The following is a 13,785-nucleotide window of genomic DNA, read 5'->3' as shown; positions in this document are numbered from 1 at the left end:
GTTGCTCCCGCGCCTCGCTCAGCCAGTGAGCGGGAACCGGTCCGTATGTGGGATCCGAACCCTCGGGTGGGAGCGCTGCCGTGCTTCCCAAGCGGTGCACTATCCAGTGCGCCACCGGGCCGGCCCAAGCTGTTGTTGATAGGATCACTTAACTGTCTACTGGAATGTCATCTGGCTTGTTTCACTGAAAGTTACCAGACTATATTGTTAAACTATAATCCCACCTATGTTCTCTTCCTATAACTTCCTAGTCTGGAAAATAAATGCAGGAAGAGAAACCCAATTCAGGGTTAATTTCCCAAGGAAGGGATGCCTCTCACTGGAGCATTTCCAAGGGAAGTTAACCACTTCAGGGTCTCTCACTGCTCAGAAGAGATGGGCTTTGAGTAATCCTTTGCATCTCCATCACCCAACAATATCTGGCACAGAGCAAGTTCTAAGTAGTGTTGCTGGATGGATGGATAAAAGAACAAACAAGAAAATATTTTCCAAAGGTCTACATGTGGAGGAATAACAAAGTCTGAAAATCAAGTTAGACTCATGTTGAAGTCAGATTGCAGAAAACATTGAATTCTACCTGCAATAATGTGTATTGGACTTCATTTGGTAAGCCACTTTTTAAGATCTGAATCTACTTTTTGTATTCATGAAGTTTAAAAATTTCATAAAGGTAAAGAGGAAGGGTGATGACTAAGGACTGACAGATGGGTATGAGGGGAGGTTGCTTATTATAAACAACACCAAACAGGAAGACCAGAGTGAGGACGCATCCCTGCCAGTCACTGAGGGGCAGGGAGCACAGCTGTGAGAACGTCAGGATGAAGGCTGGCCACCTAGATCCTCCCAGATGATAACAGGGGCAGCCTTTCATCCTTTGACCACACAAGCTAGACTTCAAGATTGTCTGCATGGATTTTTTTTTAATTGTAAAATACATAATACACAAAAGCTGTATAATCTACCTTTTAAAGAATAACAATGAAATAGAAACAGAACATTTTGGGCCGGCCCGGTGGCACACTGGATGAGTGCGCCGATCCCACATGCAGACCGGCTCCCGCTCACTGGCTGAGCGAGGCGCGGGGGCAACGCCGAGGGTTGCGATCCCGTTGCCGGACACGGAAAAAGACAAAAGACAAAAAAAAAAAAAAAAAGAAACAGAACATTTTGATTTCTAGTTAACCTTAATGTACTGATTGAGAATTGGAGCAGGAGAAAAAAAAAAAAAAAAAAAAAAAAAAAAAAAAAAAGAAACAGAACATTTTGATTTCTAGTTAACCTTAATGTACTGATTGAGAATTGGAGCAGGAGAATGATGGTTCAAACAGCATTTAAAAAATAATTTCGACTTTGTCTGCAGGACATATGAGATGAGGCGATGTCTACAAGGAAAGAGACTAGTGTAGTTTTTGGTAGTTGAGCATTGTGATGGCCTTTTGATGTGTCAAGTTGGCTAGGTTGAACTATAGTTCCCATTTATTCATCTAGGTATTGCTGTGAAGGAATTTTGCAGATGTGTTTAAAGTCTTTGGGCCGAGCCCGGGGCGCACTCAATTCATCTAGGTATTGCTGTGAAGGAATTTTGCAGATGTGTTTAAAGTCTTTGGGCCGAGCCAGGGGCGCACTCGGGAGAGTGCGGCGCTGGGAGCGCAGCAGCGCTCCCACCGCAGGTTCGGATCCTATATAGGGATGACCGGTGCGTTCACAGTGCTCACTGGCTGGGCGTGGTGCGGCCGGTCTCAAAAAGGACAAAAAAAAAAAAAAAATTAAAAAAAAATAATAAAGTCTTTGATCGGTTGACTTTAAGTTACACCAAAAGGAAGTTCATTCTAGGTGGGCCTAACCCTTTTAAAACAGGTCTTATTCATTCCCCGAGCTCAGAGATTACAAACAGCTCATGCCTGTGGGGTTCCAGCCTGTTCCTGATCTCCCCTTCCTGAACACCTGAACTTCCTGAACACAGACTATTTTTGCCATCCCAATAACATAAGCCAATTTCTTGTAAAAGATCTGTGTGTATGTATGTGTACATATTATACATACACATACACACCATATACATATTTATAATCTCCTACTAGTTTTGCTTCTCTGGCTGAACCCTGACTGATAGAAGAATTTAAAAAGAATTTTAATATATTATATATATTCTTATATACATAGTATACTAAATCTGATTCACTATATATAAATACCTATGTTCTGATCTGTTTTGCCACGTCCAGTCAATGTGCCAGGTTTTAAAAAGCTGAGTTTAGAATTTTCTTCAATCCATTTCTTTAAAGCCTGAAAATGAAAAGCAATGATAAGTTGGATGCCAATTGTAAAACATGTATATTAATTCAATATTGAAATATATGCAAAAACCAAAAAACTTAAAGTTAATATTCATACAGTTTTCAGACTGACAAATTTAAGGATAAAAGCTTCCTGAAATTGAACTTTATGCAACAATTAGCTGTAATGGTATAGATCTTTGTGACCTGATATAGTTTAATCTTCAAGATATTTTTTAAGTGAAAAAAGCAAAGTCCAGAATAGTGGGTACATAGAATCAATAAATGAGTTCAGCAAGATTGATGGACACAAGCTCAATATACATAAATCAATTGTATTTCTATATACCAGCAACAAACAACTGGAATTTGAAAAGTTTTAAAAGTACCATTTACAACAGCATCCAAAAAAATCAACACCTAGATATAAGTCTACCAAAATATGTGCAGAATCTCTATGATGAAAAGGGCAAAACACTGATAAAAGAAACCAAAAAAGATGTGGCAGGTAGCCCTCAATGATCTTCACCCCCTGTATTCAGATCCTTGTGAAATACCCTCCTGACTGTGAACTGGACTTACTGACTTGCTTCTAATGAATAAAATACAACAGACATGATGAAATATCACTTTCAAGATGAAATTATAAAATGACTATGGCTTCCATATTAGGCACTCTCTCCCAATCTCTCTTAGATCACTCACTGTAGGGAAAGCCAGCTGCCTTGTTGTGAGGTAACCCTATGGAGAGGCCCACATGAGTGAACTTAGAAAGCACATCTTCTGAGGCCTACCAAATAGCCTGTTAAGAGAGCATGGAAGTTGATCTTCCCCAAGTCAAGACTGGGGATGACTGCAGCCCCTGCTAACACCTTGACTGCAGCCTTTTGAGAGATTTTGTGCCAGAAACACCCCGTTAAGTTGTTTCCAGATTCCTGACCCACAGATTCTGTAAGATAATAATCTTTGTTGTTTCCAGACACTAAGTTTTGGGGTAATTTGTTTCTCAGCAATAGATGACTAATACAGAAGCCCTACATAAATGAAGAGATATAATATGATCATGGATTGTAAGACTCAATATTGTTAAGATGTAATTTCTCCCCAGTTTTATCTATAGATTCAATGCAATCCCAGACAAAATCCCAGAAGACTTTTTCACAGATGTGGACAAGCTGATTCTAAAATGTATATGGAAAGGCAAAAAAACATAGCTAAAACAACTTTGAGGGAAAAGAAAAAGTTGGAGGACTCAGGCTGCCACATTTCAAGACTTACTATAAAGCTATCATAATCAAGAGAGTGTGTACGGGTGAAAGGAAAGATGTATAGATTGATGGAATAGAATAGAGAATCCAGAAATAGATTTATGCAAATAATCAACTGATTTTTTTTTTTAAGTTGCAAAGGCAATTCAAATAGAGAAAAGAAAGTCTTGTCAAACGTGCAGTTTTGGAACAATTCAACATCCATATAAAAAAGAAAAAAAGAAAGCATCTCAACCCATACCTCACAACTTACACAAAAATTAATTCAACATGGATTGTAAAGCTACAAAACTTCTAGATGATAACAGAGAAAATCTTTGTGACCTTGTGTAAGCAAAGAGTTCTTAGATACACAGGCAAAATCCATAAAAGAAAAAAATTAAAAATTGGACTTTGTCAAAACTTTCAACTTTCAATCTGCAAAAGACACTATTAAGAGAATGAAAAGACAAGCCACAGACCAGAAGAAAATATTTGCAAGTCACATTTCTGACAGAGGGCTTTTCTGTTAGAATGTAAAAAAGAACTCTCAAAAACTCAACAATAAGATGATTAACAGCCCAATTTTAAAATAGGCAAATGGTCTGGACAGACACCTAACCAAAGAACATATATATAGATGGCTAATAAGTATATGAAAGATGTCCAACCATACTAGCCATTAGTGAAATGCAAATTAAAACCCTAGTGAGACACAAATTTTAGCCATTCTATGGCTAAAATTAAAAAACTGACAAAAGGTACAGAAGAGGACAAAGTGCTTGCTCTTCACATATCAAGATATTATAATCTAGAGTGATTAAGACAGTAGGGTTTTAGTGTAAGGATAAACAAAGAAAGAATTAGAACAGAGTGAGACACAAATTTTAGCCATTCTATGGCTAAAATTAAAAAACTGACAAAAGGTACAGAAAGGACAAAGTGCTTGCTCTTCACATATCAAGATATTATAATCTAGAATGATTAAGACAGTAGGGTTTTAGTGTAAGGATAAACAAAGAAAGAATTAGAACAGAATAGAGAATCCAGAAACAGACCCACACATATATGGATACTTGATTGCAGAGTACTGGAGAAAGGACAACCTTTTCAATAAATGGTGGGTGAATCTGTCATCTACAAGGAGGAAGAAAGCTTACGTCCACAAGTGCTCTGGTTTTCACAAAGAGAATGGTTCTTGACTCTGGGTTTAAGTGGTACTCCTCTTGCAAGATGAAACAGAGGTCTTTGAGTTTAGGGTTCTCATTGCTGGGATCCACAGAAATACTTTCTAGTTCCTGTAGCTTTTCTGCAAATGAGAAACATTTTTTAAATGGCTTATAAATTCTAAAAATGTAGAACACACTGTGACCTTTTGTGATAGTTCTTACAGTTCATTATTTGCTCAATGTTTGACCAGAATTTTATGAGTAATAACCACCAATTTAAATTGGCACAACCTTTTAGGAAGGCAATTTGGCAATACCCATCAGAACAAAAAGCTCATACATCCTTTGATCCAATAATTCTCCACCTAGGAATATGAGACATAGTTATATTAAGAAAACTACTGATGACACATCCAAGGATATTCACCATACTATTGTTAGGAACATAAAAGAAAAATAGGAAACAACCTAAATACCCAACAATAGGGAAACAATTCAACAGATCATGGGCTATGCATTTGATGTTAATATAATGTGGCTGTTAAAATTAATGAGGGAGTTGTTTGTATGCTGATATGGAAAGATCTCAAGGATATTTTAAGTTAAACAATAAAGGTACAAGGACAGTGTGTGCACTATGATCCCACCTTTAAAATATATATATATATATATATTTAGTTAGTTATAAAACAGTAGTGTGCTGGGGCCTGATCATACCAGAGTATGAGTCAGTTGTTTATAAAATAGCATGCTACTGTTCATCTGTTTGTAGCACTAGTTCAATGACATCATACCAGTGGCTTGAAATTGACTACAGTATACAATGGAATACTAAAAAATCAAGATTGTTGACAGTCTAGACTTATGAAAGTTATAGAGAAAATAATAATGCAGATTAAATTTAGCTACTACATTGTGAATAGCACAAAAAAATGAGAAAATATTCTCCAAGTGTCTGAAAAACTGTTATCGAATTCAGCAAAAAAGCTGCTCACATCATTGACAAACAAGTGAAGTTCCAACATATGTCTCTGTTGTTTCATTTTCATCTTACTCCTAACGGTAGTGAAAATATATACCAACATCCAAATCAGAACTACACATTCGTCTGTTGTAACCAATGATTGGCTATAAATACAAGAGTTCTGCAAAAACCACCAAAAGCATTCTATGAGAACTAATTGGCTATATGAAATTTATCATAAAGAAAATATTTTTATTGTTTGTAAATTGTGTGCTAAAATCCTCTGTTATCAATAAAAGTTATAATAAACATATGTGCATATATACACATGCATTTTTTTCCCCAGAGAGCTGGTTGTCCAACACATCACTGGTTACACATATGCATAGTAAATATCTCAGTACAGGTGAAAAAAAAAATTATTAGCAGCAATTACCTCTGGAAAAAGGAATTCAAAAGAGGGGAAAGGGAAATTTACTTTTCATTTACTATCTTTCTGTATTTTAATTAATAATATGAGGGCAGTGAGATTATGGTTAATTTTGTTTTCTCTTTATATAGAAATATATATAAATTACAGTCATTTTAATATCATTAAAACTTTTTTGTATTTTTTAAAACTTTATAAAATTAATAAAAGTTAAACAAAAAGAATGCAACTATTTGAAATTGTATGGGAAGTACCCTTTGTAAATCCTACTATTTTTCATTCTTCCAATTAGGAAATGTTATAAACAACAGAATCTTTCCATAGGTACTAGATTTCACTGAAGCAAAGTAGTCCTACCATCCACAATGTCTTCTTAAATCCAGAACAACCTCCGAAGCACCACCATACTTAGGTATGCTAAATACAATACCATATACGTAAGCTGCCACTCGAGTCACCAGACTCCAACGGTTTCCTCTGAAAATACCACCTACCATCAAATCTCCGAGTAAGATCTTGCTCAATCTCATTAAATCCTGCTGCTCGGACTTGGCTGAAGAAGTCTTTCAAGTAATCCAGGGCATCTTTCATTCGCGCGTGCTCATTGATAATGAGGGCATCATTATATTTCTGTTTCAAATGAAAACTGAGTTTCAATATGTTTCCAATGTCTAACACATTCACTGTTCTTAAATTCAATTAGGTGTACCTAATAAGAGACCAGTTTCTTTTCTTTTTTTTTTTTTTTTGTCTTTTTCTGTGTCCGGCAATGGATCGCAACCCTCAGTGTCACCCCCGTACCAGACCGGGACCAGCAACGGGATCGCAACCCTTGGTGTTGCCCCCGCTCCTCCCTCAGCCAGTGAGCGGGAACCGGTCTGTATGTGGGATCCGAACCCTCGGCGGGAGCGCCGCCGCACTTCCCAAGCGGCGCACTATAGCAGTGCGCCACCGGGCCGGCCCATAAGAGACCAGTTTCAACAAAACCTTTCTCAAGTCTATTCCAACTTAGTTTTTTTAAGATTAATGGTCCCTAATAGTTCTGGAATAAAACCTTAGAATCAAATACCATTTGAAAAAAATCTCAATTAGCTAGAAGCATTAGTTAATTAGAATCACTTTGGATTCTAGAATGCTACCTTAGAAAAGAAAGAGAAAAACTACATGAAAAATGCTCATCAAAGATTACAGAACAATAATAAAAGCAAATAAATAGTTCAGACATTCAACTTAACATACACTGCAGCCGTTACTAAATTGTAAATGCATCTATTCAGAATAATAGCACTGATCACCTGCACCAAATATTCAAAAAGCTAATTAAAATTCTATAAGTGCATGCTAATCAAATGCATTTTAAAATATTTTCAATGGCATGATAAGCAGAGGGGACAGCTGTTACTGTTGTTCCTTAACTTCTCAGTTAACTAGAGACTCCTGGATTTCTGATCATGTGGCTTTGAAAACATACGGTGGAATAAGGTAAGAAAACATGTGCTTCGGGAAATGGCAACAGGACCCATTTACTGAACTGTAAAGACGGCTGTCAACAGTCACACATGTAGAATAATGCTCTCTTATCACCACCCAATTTTTTCCAGCCATGTCAACTATGAGAATGACAAAGGCACGGCACAGAATATGAACCTTTGTTTCAGTCCCGTTGCCTTCAGTGTTAAGTTTCAGAAAGCAAATTAAGGTGATTCTAAATGAGACAACTTTTGGAGCTTGCTTCACAAGAACCTTCTGGGAGGGTTCTTAAGCAAGCTCTGGGGGACAGAAGGAGAAGTCGATGTTCTGTCATCTGCTATAGTGCAGCTTCCAGTAGGTGCCACGACTAAAATACGCCTTCCAAAAGCAGGGACATACCCGCAAGTGTGAAGTGTACAGAAACAGCGCTTTACAAATCCTGCTCTCTTCGTCTTTGTCTTGCATCTGAAACACCACGCACGCTTTCTGAACTGCAACAATCCACTGTTCATATTTCTGTGTTCCAAATTCCCTGTTTCGAATTTGAGACAGGTTTTCTGGAAAAAAAAAAAATAGTTTTTCACTGTGCCATATGGCCAGTCATTTAAGTTTCTAAATATGCCTCATCCTCTAATTTTCTTTCTTGCTCTCTGTAAACAGGGTATTCCCCTTTTAATAGTCTTGAGTTTTCAGCAGTGTATCTGTGTATATAATTGTTTACTAAGTACCTACTATGTACCAAGAATCAAAGTCCCTGACATTCTTAATTTCAGTTAATTTTCACAACCCAATAATGTAGATATTACATTTTATAGATGAGGAAACTGAAGTTCAGAAAGGCTAAGTAATGTACCCAAAGTCACAAAGCTAGTACATGGGGGGAGGGCAGGAATTTAAATCCACATGTGTCAGATCCTCAAGCTCTACTGGCTCTATGAGCTGACAACAAAAGCAGGACAGAGGTAAAACAATGGACATGAAAAAAACCCAACTTTGCCTTTAAAAATGAAGAAGCAGTGAGTAAAAATAGATAACAGGTCTCAAGAGCTTCATCAGAGGAGGACATATAAAAACCAGAGGCTCAGGACTCAACACAACTTATTCTGCTTTGCTATGAACTTGGGCCATCTGATCTCCAGAGCAGCATTCACAGGGCCAAGCATACAGCAGGTGCTCAAAAGACACGTGTCATGGACACTTCTATATGTGTGCATTTCCTAAGCTAAGCCTCAGTTGTTTGGTTCAAAATAGAGCATCTGAGGGCCAGCCCATGGCTCACTTGGGAGAGTGTGGTGTTGATAACACCAAGGCCAAACCTTGCAGAAGGCAGGTCAATGAAGTAGAAGGGACAGATTAGAATAGTTGAACTAAGTGAACTAAGTAGAGGGTGGAAAAAAGTGGAGACAGTTATTTGAGAAATTTTATTGAGAAGAGCAGCAGAAAACTATAACTAGGAGAATATGGGGTCAGGAAAGATTACATTTGGTTTGCTATCTTTTACTTTTGTATCTTTTTTGTATTTTTAAAAGAGAGATGTAGGGACCAGCCCATGGCTCACTCGGGAGAGTGTGGTGCTGATAACACCAAGGCCAAAGGTTTGGATCCCATACAGGGATGGCCGCTTAGCTCACTGGGTGAGCGTGGTGCTGACAACACCAAGTCAAGGGTTAAGATCCCCTTACCGGTCATCTTCAAAAAAAATTAGAGCATCTGTTTTAGTCCAGGCTCTGTGCAGGGAACTGGGGATATAAAATGAGGAAGGAAGGTACAGCCCTGTTCTCAAGTGCCTTAGTTTGTGAGTTACACTAGTATACAATAAACTCACAGGCAAGAGCCATATCTGTGGGTTATATTTCTCCTCTCACCCATTCATTTTTAATAAGAGGAACAAAGGACACTACTGACATGCTTCTTTCTCAGCCCCGGCCAAAATGAGGTGGCCAGCAGTAAAGAAGATGAACCAACAAGTATTTATTGAACTTGGGTAGGTATGAAAATAACCTAAGCAATCTGGAAATGAGCAGTTGACAGGATGTGCATTGGCAAAAAGGTTGAGACAGGGTTCCTGAGGTGAGAGCAATAAGAAAGTAGAAATTCAAGTGACTTCACTGCCACTTCTCCAGCCTTCCGCCACTTCCTCAATTCAGAACATGTCATTTTGCTTCTACCTGGTCTTCCTACCTCTTGCCTTGTTCCCTCCAATCCATTCCCTATCCAGCAGTCAGAGGAAGTTTCTAAAATTGCAGATGCAAAACTGTGCTACCCCACTATTTAAAAGCCTTTAGTGGATTCCTCTAGCCAACTCCTACAAGGCTCCTGAATAACATATAATCAAGAAAGCCAACCTCTGATGTGGTCTTGACATTGTCTGAACTAAGGAGAATGAAAAAAGACACTAGTGAACAATATATGGCTATTTACAGACGGACAGCATACAAAATAAGAGATTTATCCAACCGAGAGTTAAAGTAGAACTCACCAAATTCTTCATAGATACTCTTTGCCATACTCTCTGTCTGCCTCATTAACTGAGATACGATGCACTTAAATTTGTCAGTAGTCCTTGATTCCACTTTCCTGAAAACTAGAGTCATCAAAGAAAAGTGAGCATTTTTCAGGAAAAACAGATCATAGTTCAAAGTAGGTATCTCCAAACCTTTCTCTTACTTTGTTATTCCCTCTGGAAAACCTGAAATCCCAAGCTCGCTGGCAGGTGGTCTAAATGATATAACAAATGCTCAAAAATCTTGCAATGGCTTCCTATCACTTCGTGCACTGATTCTAACATCTTTCATGGTCTGGCTCTAATCCCACTGCTCACTCTGGCTTTCCCGTTACCTCTGCTCTGATGAGGCTGGTGTGCCTCCCTCCTCTGCAAGGCCACGTTCTAACCGTCTCTGTGCTCTGATATTCTCCCTCCCCTCCCAACCCCCAGGAGTGTTCACACTGATCCTACCATTCACTATTGTATTCTTTCAGCAGAAACTTAATTGCCTACCTATCATGTGCCAAGTTCTGGTGACAGACAGTTGAAAAGAACACACTGCATGCTCCACAGAGGGCTGCATTTTTAGGGGGGATACATAGCCAAATAACCACATCAGAGTTCTGTAACGTAAGTATGTGCAAGGTGTCATGGAGCACAGGAAAAGGAATATCTAATTTCTCCAGGGAAGGCAGTGTTGTAGAATAAATATGAGAAGAAGCAAGAGCAGTCATATACAAAGGACAGCGTGGACAAAAGCTTAGAGAAAGCACAGGACATGTCTGAGCAACCCAGAGGAATACAACACGGTTGGGTTTGTGGGTTTGGAGGCAATGAAGCTCAGAGGGCCAGAAGGACTGGATTATAAAGAAATTCACAGGTAAAATATTTCAGACATACAAAAAAGTACCAAGAATAATACACTGAGACTTGTGTACCCACTACTGAGCTTAAGAAATAAAATATTATAGTCACAATTTTTAAAAAAAGAAATTCATAGGTGATACTAAAAAGCTGAAGTTGGATACCTTCTCTAAACTCCTTACAGACAGCTCCCAAAAAGGAACTTAACTGTGCCGCTCCGTACTTCGCATGTATTTGGTCTGCCTTAGGCTCAGAGTCATATGCTACTCAGAGAGCAAGGATGCCAAAAAGGAACTTAACTGTGCCGCTCCGTACTTCGCATGTATTTGGTCTGCCTTAGGCTCACAGAGTCATATGCTACTCAGAGAGCAAGGATGAAAACATATATGTCTTTTGAACTCCCTCTCCCTTGCAGAGTCAGTATAATAGCAAAGTCAATAAACATTTGCTAGCCAATCCTATAAAAATCATATTCTGACCTTTTGAGGAGAGATATGATAAGTTCATGTAATGTCATTTCAACTAAATTTATCAGATACATATTTAAACAATGATGACCACAAAATACGTGCATGGGCACAGGGAAGGACTGAGCAGAGCAGTGGCTACCTACATGCTTAGATTTTCTCATCACCTCTTTCGCATTGTTAGTACTTTCATAATTGGTTTTTTTTGGGAACCAAAGAGTAAGAATGTTTGCTGTCTACAGGCACTTCTGAGGTTCATCAGTTGCTTGGGGACAGAGCTCAGCTAGAAAGAGAGGCCAGAAACGTGACTACAAGTTTGGGGATAAAAATTTTCTACTAAACAGAAAAAGGGTCAGAGTTCAGTGTTCACCTAAATCACTCTGAAGTAGGGGTAGCAGAGATTAACACCCAACAGGCTTGTTACTCGATTTCACTTACACTTCTGGGGCTTATAAACAATTTCCTCCAGTTCCTCCAAGTTGTCTTTGACTGTTGCTAGCACTGTTGCATCAAGAGAAGCACACAGCTTGCAGATATAATCAATGGCTTCATCCGTGTTTTTGGCATCCCCAACGCCAACTGAGGCAGTCAGCCCAACAACCTGTAAGAAGCATTCCAAATCAGCAGATGTCTGAGAAACAGCATGATGTCTTTTCAGCACCTCATGTAACACTTTCCTGGTGAAGTAGGGTTTTTTGTTTTTACCAACTTCAGATAAAGAGCAAGAACAGTTTTTTTTTTTTTCTGAAATTGCAAAAAGAAAGGTTGCTGTTAGGCAAAGCACTGAATAAATGCAGGAATCACACCATCAGCTGGACACTAATCAGCACAGAAAGTGAGACAGGAAATCCTTTCAAGTCAAGACTTCTCTTTTCTTTAGCCTTGTGTGCCCCATGATGTGAAGAACAACATATTGAAAATGAAAAGGACTGAAATCAGACACACTTCCATGTCACACTGGTTTTGTGTCCTTGGACAAGTATCATTCAGCTCTGCATAAAGTTGGGAAACAACAGCTATTTAAAATGGTAGCTGTGTGGATTCAGTAAGATAACACTTTTTAAAAGAATTTAGCTTAAAGGTAATCTAATAAATATTCATTTCTTCCTCCAATAGCCACTCAATAATTATTCAATAACTGACCCACCAGCAAGGAATCTAGTTAACCATCAATTTTATTCTAGAAGAAAAAGTTGTAAGAAATACGATTGCTATGGAAGGATACTTTTCTCCTGTGGGCACCATACTGAATTTCTTTTAACCTGCACTTCCTAAATGGGTAATTATTAGGGCAGGAGGATTTTATACAAATGTGCAAAGTGGCATACCACAAATTTATGGTTTCCAGCCTCATTTTGGCCTCCAATAGGACCAAGGAGTTCATCAGTGTATTCCTCTCAGTTCTCTCTCCCATTTCAAATCCTCTCCACCCTCCCCAAGCTCCTTCCCCCATTCCCATATTGATGATTCTCAGCAAATATTCTACCTCTCTTATGTTCAAGAGAAAAAAGAGGTTATACACCAGTAATTTCCTTCCTTTCCTCATCTAAGAACTACTCTCTGAATTTACTCTTCTCACTCCTGTTCTCTGATGACACCAAAAATGGTGTTTCCGTCTTCTCTCCCATATTAATCTATCTGCTTGCCTACTTATCCCACACCTTCTGGTCTCTCCGGACGTCTTGGTCCATCAATCGTTCTCTCTCCCAGCCTGCCTCACCTACTGCTATTCCCTACCTCACACTCTAAACTCAAGTAATATTGAAGATCTTCAGGATTCTTGAGCATACCAGGCTCTTCCATACCTCTGTGCCTCTGGACACACAGTACCCTCTTAATGAAAACCATCCAGCTATCTACCTGGCAAACTCTTGTTAGTTTTTGCCTAACCTAACTTCTATTACATCTTGCCTTACTTTCATAGCACACTTGGCAGTACTTTCACTTTATGTTCTGACTGTACCTTGTACCCATCTCCATAGCATGATACCACCACAAACTGTGACATAATTCTTACATATCTGGTTCCCCATGAAACTTATTCCGTTTGAGGGCAAGGGCTATGTCTTTTCATATTTGTATCCCCAGTGCCCAGAACCACACATGGCACATGGAGGCACATAATACATATTTGTTAATGAATGAATCAAAATTAATCAGTAAATAGTACAATATGGACTTAGAACCTAAGAAGAACATCCTCAATGTGGCCACAACAGTAAGTAAATAGGATTTAGGATAATTATAGCTCCTCAGAGGAATTCATCTGATTTGGCGATACCTGGGGCAGTGGGTCTGAAGATCCTCCAAGTTTTTGATCTAGATAATTGAACATGATCATATTATATGGGTGTTGTTTACTGGTGTTGTGGCATTCGTCAAATATCATCAAAGTAAAGACAGACAGTGATGG

General features: G+C 38.6%; 1 protein-coding gene across 1 annotated transcript in view; it reads right to left on the bottom strand.

Moving 5' to 3' along the window:
• Window positions 1-13,785, bottom strand: part of DDX58 (DEAD (Asp-Glu-Ala-Asp) box polypeptide 58) — a 62,583-nt gene that overhangs the window by 23,184 nt on the left and 25,614 nt on the right. Inside the window, exons 8-13 of the mRNA XM_008587919.1 lie at window positions 11,811-11,973; window positions 10,036-10,140; window positions 7,956-8,113; window positions 6,581-6,716; window positions 4,684-4,832; window positions 2,196-2,286 (exon numbers count right to left, since the gene is read on the bottom strand). Of these exons, the coding sequence (XP_008586141.1) occupies window positions 2,196-2,286; window positions 4,684-4,832; window positions 6,581-6,716; window positions 7,956-8,113; window positions 10,036-10,140; window positions 11,811-11,973 (802 nt within the window). The remainder of the gene's footprint in view (window positions 1-2,195; window positions 2,287-4,683; window positions 4,833-6,580; window positions 6,717-7,955; window positions 8,114-10,035; window positions 10,141-11,810; window positions 11,974-13,785) is intronic.

This window comes from Galeopterus variegatus, unplaced genomic scaffold (genome assembly GCF_000696425.1).
Source record: "Galeopterus variegatus unplaced genomic scaffold, G_variegatus-3.0.2 Scaffold4593, whole genome shotgun sequence".
NCBI classification, from domain to species: domain Eukaryota; kingdom Metazoa; phylum Chordata; class Mammalia; order Dermoptera; family Cynocephalidae; genus Galeopterus; species Galeopterus variegatus.
Note: the sequence above shows the minus strand (reverse complement) of the source record. Positions and strands in the feature narration are given on the sequence as shown.